The 12,052-nt window shown below is 41.0% G+C and overlaps 1 protein-coding gene across 3 annotated transcripts in view; it reads left to right on the top strand.

Annotated features, from left to right (window-relative positions):
• LOC109920041 (E3 ubiquitin-protein ligase SH3RF2-like) overlaps positions 1–12,052 on the top strand; it is a 56,821-nt gene that overhangs the window by 22,517 nt on the left and 22,252 nt on the right. For 2 of the 3 annotated variants that reach the window (XM_020520062.2, XM_048603386.1), the window contains exons 3-4: positions 6,904–7,173; positions 7,939–8,034. The exons of the other annotated variant lie outside the window; for it this stretch is intronic. In XM_020520062.2, the coding sequence (XP_020375651.2) occupies positions 6,904–7,173; positions 7,939–8,034 (366 nt within the window). The remainder of the gene's footprint in view (positions 1–6,903; positions 7,174–7,938; positions 8,035–12,052) is intronic. 3 annotated transcript variants of the gene reach the window in all.

The raw sequence follows: 12,052 nt of genomic DNA, 5'->3' as shown, positions 1-12,052 counted from the left end.
GGGATCACCACCCTTTCAAATTCTACTGCAACCTGTCCCTTCATTGCATTGGAATAACTGGATAGAGAGAATTTTTTTTAATTCTTTGATGGGATTTGGCATCATTGGTTAGGCCAACATTTATTGCCCATCCCTAACTGCCAAGTGGTAAGTCGCTTTCTTGAATATGGCAGTGTGATCTTGGTACATCCACAGTACTGTTAAGAAGAAAGTTCCAAGACTTCGTCAAAGTGACAGTCTATCGTTTGATTTGGAGAAAAACGTACAGGTAGCAGTGTTCCCATACATATGCTGCCCTTGTCCTTCTATATGGCAGAGATCACCGATTTGGAAAATACTTGTGAAGAGCATTGGTACATTCTGCAGAGCATCTTGTGGATGGTACACACCATCATCGCTGTGGGACAGGGTGAAGGAAGTAAATGTTGAAGATAGCTGATGGGGAACCAATCAAGTTCAGTGCCTTGCCATTGATGTAATCCTGCTTCCTGCAAATTGTTGGTGTTTTAACATCCAGGAAAATGGGAAATGTTTCATCACAATCTTGACTTGTCCCTTGAAGATGGTGGACAGGCTTTGGGAAGACATAAGGTGAGTTACTCTCTACAGAATTGCCAGCTTGTTTCATGCTCTTACAGCCACTGTGTGGCTGATCGAATTCAGTTTCTGGTCAATGGTAACCTCTAGGATGTTCATATGGAAGTAAGTAAAAGAATTTACATGAATAGGATTTCTAAGTCAGGGACAGCAGAAGAATCTGAGGAAAGGGGGTGAAGGCATTTACAAAATCTGGCATTAAAGGAACAGAATAGATTGAACACAACACTGTCAGCAGTGACATATAGACGTTGAGCTAGTATACTTAGATACATTTCAAACATAGAAACAGAACATTTTCATCATGAATAGTGTACATGTTGTAACATTTCTTTCGAGGACCAAACATAGCTAAGATTGTCAGAAGCTTTGTAAACACTTTGCGGAAAGAATGACTTTTCCTAATCTCTGAGTTGTTTCATGTGTTTCTATTTCAAATGGTAAAATAATATCTGTTTCAGATCCTGTATCAGTTCTTTAAAAATAGTTTTAAATTACTTTTCAAAACCACCAGATGATGCAAATTATTCTTGTAATGCCTCTGGGTCTTCTCCTGATTCCAGCTCTCAAATAATGGCCTTTTAGACATCAAGTCATCATGAAAATATTCAACTTTCACAGGTGTGCTAACAGACCAATCAGAAAAATGACACTGTTCAACAGTGTGCTGTTAGAGATCCAGCTACTTTAACAGATTGGAGTCAAGTTCGGAAGGTGGACTTGGCATTAATGGTTTTCTATAATCAATCCTGCTCAGAAATGTTAAGACACACTTCTGGAGCAAGTAGGACTTGAACCCATCAATTAGTGTGCTTGAGTGGGGAACAAAAATGGGAAGTAATCTGTAAAGATTAACACATCAGAGAAAGATAAACTTAAGGAACATGGGCTATTTTAGTCTTCAGAGTAGTTGATCATATTAAATCCACACAGTAGTGCATCTGAATAATGTGAAATATATAACAATGGATGGATATCTGGAAGCTATCATTACATTTCTTTCAGGGTTTAATGAAGGTATCACATTGTATTTGACATTTTTGGATCTATCTGCAGCTCTACACCATCCTGTTCCAATGCTTCTCCACCATGATCCATTTGGATATGAATGCACACACTTTGCTCCCTTCTTTTTATCTCACTGTAACATTGAGAAGCACTGGCAATGACACCTCTTTCTTCTCTCATACCATTACCTCTGCTGTTCCCAAAGAATTTAGCCATGATCCTTCCTACTCCATATGCTGCAACATCATCTGAAATCACTGTAGCAGTTTCCACATGTACCTGGACACTACCCAGACCTAGATGACTGCAGTTCTGTTAGAACGTTCTATCGCCTTTAACAGATGGCATATCTAACATTCATTAAGGCATGGGCAGAATTTTTTTTCCAATGAAATATTTTGAGGATTAAAGTCATTGTCTTTGATTCCTGCAACAAACCAATTTCTTAACCTCCAAGTCTATCATTTCACTGATCTTCTGAGGCTGAGCCAGACTACTTTCATCCTTGTGGACATGTCTAACTCTGAGATAAGCTTCTGACTACCTGTTTTCACCATCACTAAGACCATTTCTACCTCAGTAATGCCACCTGACTGTACTAGCTTCACAGCTCGACTGCCACTGAAACACTCTTGTATGGTTCAGCTACTTCCAAACTTGACTACACCAAAAAACTCCAGGTAAGATTGCCATATTCTACCTCCATAAACTTGTGGTTATCCAGATTATTGCTGCTCAATGACCTAATTTGCACTACATCCATTCCCTCATATCACCCTATACCCACTGACCAAATCAGGCTCTGGATTAAGCTAGGCCTCAATTTTAAAATTCTTAATCTTGTTTTCAAATCCCTCCACAACCTCATTCTCCCTCCTTTCTCTTGTCTTCTCCAGTTCTGCAACATTCAGGAGCAATTACAAATGGGGAGGAATGTCCTACAGGATTCTCTTGTGGAATGCTTTTGTTTATTGTACAATATACCATTAGCAGCACTACAAGGGGACACCATTTTCAATTTGTTCTGATGACGGCTGTGTTTTCAGTTCCAGGACAGGTTGCGGTAAAACAGGGATTTTTCTCTTAGTATTGTGAGTTAATGTGCTGAAAGTTTTCAGTATCAAAAAGGACTATAGTAGTGAGTAGCATTTATTCTGTTCTATCAGAAAACTATATTCCTAACTGGTCAATAATGATTATTGAAGCATTGAGCTGTAGAATATAATCTTACTTGTTAGTTTTTCTGTCAGTGTGAGGAGCAATGAAGCAATTGTGACTGGGGAATGTTAGAGAAGCAGACACAGCTGTCCTCAAGAGTGCATAAGGCGACAGCTGGTGGAATTTGGGTCACAGTGACAAGTCTGAACATACAATACATCAGATCCATGTACAGGCTTAATTTTCACAGCGTGACCTGATCTGTGATCTTATTGTCTTCAATGCCTCAAGCAGTGACAATTCTTCAGTTTATGAACAAAGTAACTCTGATATGCAGGAAGGCATCTGTTTGACATGTGAGACACAGAACACAAATATATTTATCTGCTGCTACTGAGCATTAGTAGTATAGGGAGTGGATGCTTGTGGATGTAGTGCCAATCAGACGGACAATTTTATCCTGGATGGTGTCAAATTTCTTGCATGTTGCTGGAGTGGCACCCATCCAGGCAAGTGGGGAATATTCCATCATACTCCTGGCTTGTGCTATGTAGATTTGAGGAGTCAGGAGGTGAGTTACTCACCCAGGTATTCCTAGCCTCTGACTGCTCATGTAGCCACTGCATTTATATGATGGCCCAATTCAGTTTCTGGTCAATGGGAACCCGCTAGGATCTTAAACTTGACATTCAATGATGGTAATGCCATTGATTATCAAGTTCTGGTGGTTAGATTGTCTCTTATTGGAGATGCTCATTACCTAGCATTTGCCATTTTCCAGCCCAAGCCTGGATATTATCCAGGTCTTGTTACATCTTGACATGGACTGCTTCTGTATTTGAGGAGTTGTGAATGGAGTTGTGCATCTATCAGTGAACATCTAACTTCTGACCTTATCATGGAGGTCATTGATGAAGCAGCTGAAGATGTTTGGGCCTAGGACACTACCCTGAGGAACTCCTATAGAGATGTCCTGGAGCTCAGTGATGACCTCCAATAACCACAACGTTCACCCCCCTACCCATCATCCTACATAGCTCACACGCCATGGATGATTTGAAAAAGACACAGTTGAGACCTGGCTGCTTTTTACCAGTAGCATGGTTGAGCCAGACAGAATGCTGGAGAAACTCAGCAGGCCTGGCAGTATATGTAGAGAGAGAAACTAAGTTCACATTTTGAATTCAATATGATTCTTCTTCAGCACAATTCTGAAGAAGAGTCATACCGGATTTAAAACATTAATGTAAAGTACATCCAATGGAGTGTGCATTTCCAGGATCATTAGTGTAATTTTTTAGATAGAAAATTGCATTAGAAAGCTATCCCCACCCATCACACTGGCTATGTTGCTGACCTAATGGATGACCATTGTAAGTCTCAGGTAACCACCGTTTGATTGGAATCTTAACCTCTTAAAATTGTTCTGGTTCTTTTTTTATATATAAACACAATAATAGAATACATGAAAATGTTTGAATTTTTAAAAATTTAACTAAGAAACCAACCAAATTAACTAGAAAATGTTTCATACACTTGACAGTCTAGCTACTATAGTATACATTTCACAATCCATGTAAGTACTTGCAGCCAGAGTCAATCATGCCTAGTACTACAGTGATGGCACTGGGGCTGTCCCTAGCTGGGGAGATTGAGGGTTTGGGTAGGAACAGTGTTTCATTAGACATTAAGATAGCAGTTTAAAGATGGGTACTTTCTTATATTAAATCATAAATAAGCGTTTTAATTATATTGTCAACACACACTAGTGAGAAAGCTGATCTTAAATAATTGTAAAAGACTTAATTTTTACAGAAACATTTGCTAGATAATTTGCTTGGTTTCTTAGTTAATTTTTTTAAAAAAATCAAAAGTTTTAATGTATTCTATTATTGTGTTTGTACCTAAAAGAACCAGAATAATTTTAAGAGGTACCTTGGAAGATTGCAATCAAATATGGTGACCTGAGACTTACAATGGTTATCCTTTAGGTCAGTAACATAACCATTTCTGGGGATAGACTGGCCACTAATATCCACTATAAACCCAATGACTCCCACAGCTACCTGGACCATACATTGTCACACCCTGCTTCAGTCAAGACTCCATCCCATTCTCTTAGTTCCTCTGTCTCCATCACATACGTTCAGATGAGGCCATTTTGACAAGGGAGCCTCCAAAATGTCCACTTTCTTCCTCAACCGAGGATTCCCCAGCGCCGTTGTCAACAGGGCCCTCAACCAGGCCTGAACTATCTCCCGCACTCTGCCCTCACCCCCTCTCTTCCCTCCCACAAGGGTCCCCCTTGTCCTTACCTACCATCCCACCAACATCCACATCCAGAAGATCATCAGACGCCATTTCTGCCACTTCCAGCAAGATGCCACCACCAGACACATATTCCCCTTCCCTCCCTGTTCCGCCTTCTGCAGGGACTATTCCTTCCGGGACACCCTGGTCCACTTTTCCTTCACCCCCAACACCTCCCCACAGCCCCACAGCACCTTTCCCTGTAACCGGCAAAGGTGTAACACCTACCCATTTACCCCCTCCCTCCTCAGTATCCAATGGCGCAAACATACCTTCCAGATGAAGCAACACTTCACCTGCACTTCTCAGAATCTAGTGTACTGCATTTGCTGCTTACAATGTGGTCTCCTCTATATGGGGGAAACGAAGCGTAGACTGGGTGACCGCTTTGCAGAACATCTATGTTCTGCTCACAAATAGGACCCTAAGCTATCTTTGCCTGCCACTTTAACACACCACCCTGTCCTTGGCCAACATCTCTGTCTCTGGCTTGCTGCAGTGTGCCAGCGGAGCTCAACGCAAGCTGGAACAACAGTACCACATTTTCCACTTGGGGACCCTGCAGCCCTCCGGACTCAATATTGAGTTCAATCATTTTAGGGCCTAAACTCTTCCATGTCCTAGGCCCCTACGCCACACACCAGACCTTGTTACCACATAGCCTGCCATTGCACACTACCTATTATTAGTCACTAACAGTCTCCATTAACAACTATTCACCCTCCTAGCCAGATCGTTATCAACTCCTTTGCCTGTCCAATTGTCCTTCTCTCTCTTTGGACTCTATCCTTTCATTTATTCCCTACCCCATCCCCCTCCCTATTTTCTGTATATAAACCAATGTTTTCCCAGCTACCATCAATTCTGAGGAAGGGTCGCCGGACCCGAAACGTTAACTCTGATATTTTCTTCATAGATGCTGCCAGACTTGCTGAGCTTTACCAGCAACTTTTGTTTTGAACATAGCCAGTGTGATGGATGAAGACAGGTTTCTAATGCAATTTTCAAACTAAAAAATTACGCTAGTGATCCTGGAAGTGCACAATGCATTGGATGTATTTTGCATTATAAATTATTCAATCACTGCTGTAAATTTTCAGGGAAATTGCACTCAAGAAATGGCAACTAATAGAAACTCCAAATCTTTATGTTTATTTTGAACTCTAATTCTATGCGATCACTGCATGTTCCCAGTAGATGGGGGAGAATCCTGCAGTGCAATTGAAGGACTTCATCTGGAATGTTCAGTGATATTGCTCAGATACAGTATTATCATTAAGTTGGTCATTTAATTAAATCACACTTTGCCGAGGGAGACCCTCAAGTATGTGTTACTAATATAGCTACAACTCATCTCCTGCCTTACTAAAAGTGCTATTGGATAAAAATTTTCTGGGAAAGCTCAGTCAAAGGCCAAAGCTTTAAAATTCTGACTTGAATTTTGCTCAGAGCTGCTGCTGCTCCACCAGCATAACTTTGTTCAATGTCAAAGGCTCCAAATGTAGAATGAGAGTCCACCTTTCATGCTTCTTTTTTAGTCAATAGACTTGTTTTATACACTTGGTAGACTAGCTGTTATAAATGTACATTTCACAATCCTTGTGAACACTTGCAGCCAGAGTCAATCATGCTTAGTTCTACAATGATGGGACTGGGGCTGTTCCCCGGCTGGTGAGATTGAGGGTTTGGGTAGGAAGAGTGTTTCATTAGACAGTAAGACAGCAGTTTAGAGATGGATGCTTTCTTACATTAAATCTCTCAGCTGTGTGACGTTGCTTTCAGCATTGCTAACTCTCAAATCCCATCAGCTGAAGTTGTTGGTCATTGCAGGTACCATGTGCGAGAGCGTTGTACACGTATGGAGGCCAGAAGCCAGGAGACCTCAGCTTTAAAAAGGGTGATGTCATCCTTCTACGTAGGCAAGTGGATGAGAATTGGTATTATGGGGAAATCAATGGAGTTTGCGGAATTTTCCCTCTCAATTTTGTTCAGGTTATCCATCATTTACCTCAGCCCCCACCACTTTGCAAAGCTCTTTATGACTTTAACCTGAAAGAAAAAGACAAGGAAGCCAACAAGGATCTCCTGCCATTCCTCAAGGTACTGTCAATATGAATTTTGCAAATCATTAAGAGGCTACATGACAATGGGAATAGCTTAAACCTCAACAATATCCATGTAGTAAAATGTCAATGGGAACTAATAATACGTGACCATTTAAAACCTTTAAAGAGGTAGCTTCAGTTGGAACAATGAAGATGACATTGCCTTTAGTGATACCAACAAAAGGATAACAGTGAGTCAACAACCTACAGTCCTTTTCATTGACTCTGCTATGTTTCCTTCTATTAAATGATTTGAATTACTTTTGTATGTGTAGACAATGTTGTGACTCTGCTTGGCACTTAGTCTGCTATGGGCCAGCAAGCTACACACACACAAAAAATCTCTCTTCTGTGGCGTCTGATCCATAACTTACAGTACAGTTTTAAATAAGCTAACCCACAGAGTTAATAAATCCTTGATGACCAATTAATTATTAGACTCCTATCATGAGGATGACAATTATGAGATCACAAAATGTTGATATTTTCTGGATTAGGATTTCAGGCACATCTTGCACACACATATAATTTTAATCAGAGTAAGTTCAATATGTACTGTGGAATTCAGCTATCACAGAGAATGTTCCTTTCCAGGGTATTATTATATTCATGCCTCAGTATTGGATGCATGACTTATCAAACACATTTGTTTTCTGGTGAGAGGACCTGCTTTATGACATATCCTCACCAGAAGTGCCTGTAAATTTGCTCAACTTTAAAGTCATTGTAGATTTAATGAAGTTTCAAACTTCTCTTTCAGAATGATATTCTAAAAGTGATCCGCAGAGTTGATGAAAACTGGGTGGAGGGCAAACTAGGAGACAAAGTAGGAATATTCCCCATTTCATTTGTTGAGGTAGGTAACACTGGAAATTCTCTTCATAATTGGCTGCTTTTGTGTTTCCTTCATCAGTTCAGTTGGTCAGGAATATTATTTTCCTTTTTAAAGTGGACTAATGTTTGCGTTTGTTAAGAAAAGTCCAAGAACAAAGGTATCAATCCTATTGATTCCCATTTCAGATAACTTGTGTATGAAAACATCAAAGTGAAAATTTACACACAGCCTTTTTAGTCACAAGAAAATGTTTGACAAGCACATCATTCACATTACAATTTGTGGAATCTCTTATAAAAGGCAGATCTAAATTCATCTTTTTAAAAAATTGAACAATACCTTGTAACTTAGCTGTTCAAAAACTAACAAAAAGGGAGAAGGAGAAGTTTGGAAAGTGCTAGGCTTGTTGTTTTTCATAATTATAAGTAAGTCCAATTAAAAAAGCAGCATCCAGCCAACACATACAATTAATATAGACTTTCAGAGTGCTGCTCCTTTGTCAGGTGGAGTGAAGAGAAGGAGACAGGCAAATAATTTCTGGGCAGACAGCTGAAAAGATCATACAAATGGTTTGAGTGAAGTGTCAACAGGCTGAATAATAAGTCTCGACAGGTGATCAAAAGTGTCAGACGGTGTGAGTAAAGTATCAACAGCTGAATAGCAAGTGAAGGGATGACATGTAATCCGATTAATTGAGGCCGAGAGATAATTACAAAAAGTGAAAAGTAAGGTGGTGCTGGAAACAAATCAAATGGCTGGAATAATATGATAGGTTTAAGTGTTGCATGCCGGGGGTATAACCAAAGTAACAGGTAATGCAAAACTGTACAAACTAATCGAGGTAGAGAGATCATAGCAAGTTATCAAGGTGATGGTGTGAAAACAGGACAGTAAGGAAGATTTTACAGATACAGAACAGTATGTTGTGCTACATGTAACCCCACCATACTGTCCTGTATCTGTAAATTCTTCCGTACTGTCCTGTTTTGATGCCATCACCTTGATAACTTGTTATGATCTCTCTATCTTGATTAGTTTGTACAGTTTTGGATTACTTGTTACTTTGGTTAGACTCTTGGCATGTGACTCTTATATCTAACATATTATTCCATTTTTTCTGAAGAAGGGTCTAGGCCTGAAACGTCAGCCTTCCTGCTCCTCTGATGCTGCTTGGCCTGCTGTGTTCATCCAGCTCCACACCTTGTTATCTCATATTATTCCAGCCATTTGGCTTGTTTCCAGAGCCACCTTATTTTTAATTTTTTATTTGTAATTATCTCTCGGCCTCAATTAATCAAATTATAGGTCATCCCTTCACTTGCTATTCAGCTGTTGACACTTTATTCACACTGTCTGACACTTTTGATCACCTACTGAGACTTCTTATTCAGCCTGTTGACACTGCACTCACACCATTTGAATGATCTTTTCATCTCTCTGCCTAGAAATTATGTGCCTGCGTGCTTCTCTTCACTCCACCTGACAAAGGAGCAGCGTTTCGAAAATTCGTGATTTCAAGTAAACCTGTTGGATTATAATCTGGTGTCATGTGACTTCTGACCTTGTCCATCCCACCCCAACACCAGCACCTCCACATCACTATTAATATAGAGCTGGATCTTATCCAGTCACCAATTTGTAGATTCATTTGATTCCTCTGTCTTTTAGTTACGTGATCAATTCTACACACTTCACAATTTTACGCAACTATTTGGGGCTGTGGTGTGAAGCCCTGTTGAGACCTGCACGTTTTATGGTTAAAGGGATATTATTTGCAATTTAGTGTTTTTGTTTTACAGAGCAACCGGTTTTCCATGAGTAACATTTGCTTGACTACTCCTAAACAGGAAAGGATTGCTTTATTGATTTTTCTCAGGTTATACAATCAGGTTATACAATCTCTAGCAATGAATTGTGATTACAAACACACACATTAGGAGAATGAGTAGGCCCATCGAACCTGCCCTACCACTTGATAAGATCATAGCTGATCTGATTGTAGCCTCAACTCAAGTTTTCTGCTTACCCAATTCACTTTAATTCCTTTGTTAATCAAGAGTTTTATCTAACTTTACCATAAACATATTCAAACATCTGGTTTTCAGTACTTTCTGAGAAAGAGAATTCTGTTGATTAAAAACCCTCTGACAGTAAAGGATGCCAGGTGTTAGGATTCTTCTTTTTCCCTTCTCTCCATTCTAAGTGAAAGACCCTTGTTTTTAAACTGTGTCCCCCTTGTTCTTGCAACTCTCACAAGGAGAAAAGTCCTCTCAGCATCTACCCTGTCAGGTCCTCTCAGGATCTCGTATGTTTCAATAGGATCACCTATCATTGCTGTAAACTCCAATAGACACAGGCCCTAACTACCTGATATGTCCTCATAAGCTAACCCCTTCATCCAAGGAATCAGTTGGGTAAGCCATTGTTGAACTACTGCTAATGCAATGATAGCTCAAATATCCTGATCAGGATCGGGAAACCTTATTTCTAAATCTGATCAGTTTTAAAAATTACCCACATACCTTTGGATGTCTTCTGCACCGGGGATTCCTGGACAGGGACGTCTCGTTACAAACTGATCCAGGAATCCAGGAGTCTAGTAGCAAAGGATGCTCCCTTTGCAGCAGCTAGCGGGCCTTGTCCTCTGATTTGAACATCCAGCAGCACAATAAGGCATTTCAGTAGCTACTGCGAAAAGGCTACCTATGTCAGATATGTGTGGGGTTAAGGTGCCAATTGGGTGAGGAGGGTAGTTTGCCATGTGCTGCAGGTAGCCCCACAATGACATTAAGGAGGGAATTCCAGGATATTGACCCAGCGACAGTGAAGGAACAGTGATATATTTCCGAATATAGGGTGACAGTAGGAGGTGGTCAGTCACACGGTGGTTGGAGTGGGATGCCAGGTATTTGGGATGCCTGTGTGCCAGATACAGGAATGAGTGCTTTTGGTGAGTTAGTATTGGTTAGTGTTGGGTCCAGTGGCAGGATTGGTGGTGGGGGGTGTGGGGGATGCTGGAATGTGGTATCAGGACTGCTCCCAGGTAGGAGCGGGGGTCTTGGTCCAGCAGTGGTCAGGCCGGTTTGGAGTGGTGTTGTTGGGTTCTAGGATGTCAGCCGAGCTGCGGGGAAGAAGACAAGTCAATGATGGGTTTCGGGTCTGGCAGGATTCGAGGTAGTGAGGGTGGAATCAAGTCAGGCTGTTGCGGGCGTGGGGTTATTGGGGGTCAAGGGGTCTGAAAGGATTGGGAACATACACTTGGTGAGGTCAGTTACGAGTCAGATGTTCACTTTAATAGTTACAAAGAAGCTAGAGTAGCCATCCTTGGATAACTATTAAGCTTAATTTTTATTCATTCGTGGGATGTGGACGTTGCTGGCTGGCCAGCATTTATTGCCTGTCTCTGGTTGTCATTGAAAAGATGGTGGAGAGCTGCCTTCTTGAACTGCTGCAGGTAGCCCCACAATGACATTAAGGAGGGAATTCCAGGATATTGACCCAGCGACAGTGAAGGAACAGCGATATATTTCCAAATCAGGATGGTGAGTGGCTTGGAGGGGAAGTTGCAGGTGGTGATGTTCCTCTGTATCTGCTGCCCTTGTACTTCTAGTTAGAAACTGTTATTCATTTGGAAGGTACTGTCTGAGGATCTTTGGTGAATTTCTGCAGTGCATCTTGTAGATAGCACACATGCTGTTACTCAGCATTGGTGGTAGAGTGAGTGGATGTTTTGGATGTGGTGCTAAATCAAGCGGGCTGCTTTGTTCTGGATAATGTCAAATTTCTTGAGTATTGTTGGAGCTGGACCCATCCTGGCAAGTGGGGAGTACTCCATCACACTCCTGACTTGTGTCTTGTAAATGGTGGACAGTCTTTGGGGAGTCAGGCAGTGTCATAGAATCCGTACAGTGTGGAGACAGGCCATTCAGCCCAACAAGTCTACACTGCCCTCCCAAGAGCATCTCACTCAGAACCATTCCCTTACCCCTGAATCTCTCATGTTTAACCTACCTAACCTAAACATCCCTGGATACTTTGG

The sequence above is a fragment of the Rhincodon typus genome, chromosome 12 (genome assembly GCF_021869965.1).
Source record: "Rhincodon typus isolate 14 chromosome 12, sRhiTyp1.1, whole genome shotgun sequence".
NCBI lineage: Eukaryota > Metazoa > Chordata > Chondrichthyes > Orectolobiformes > Rhincodontidae > Rhincodon > Rhincodon typus.
The sequence above is the reverse complement of the archived record's forward strand: the minus strand, read 5'-3'. Positions and strand labels throughout refer to the sequence as shown.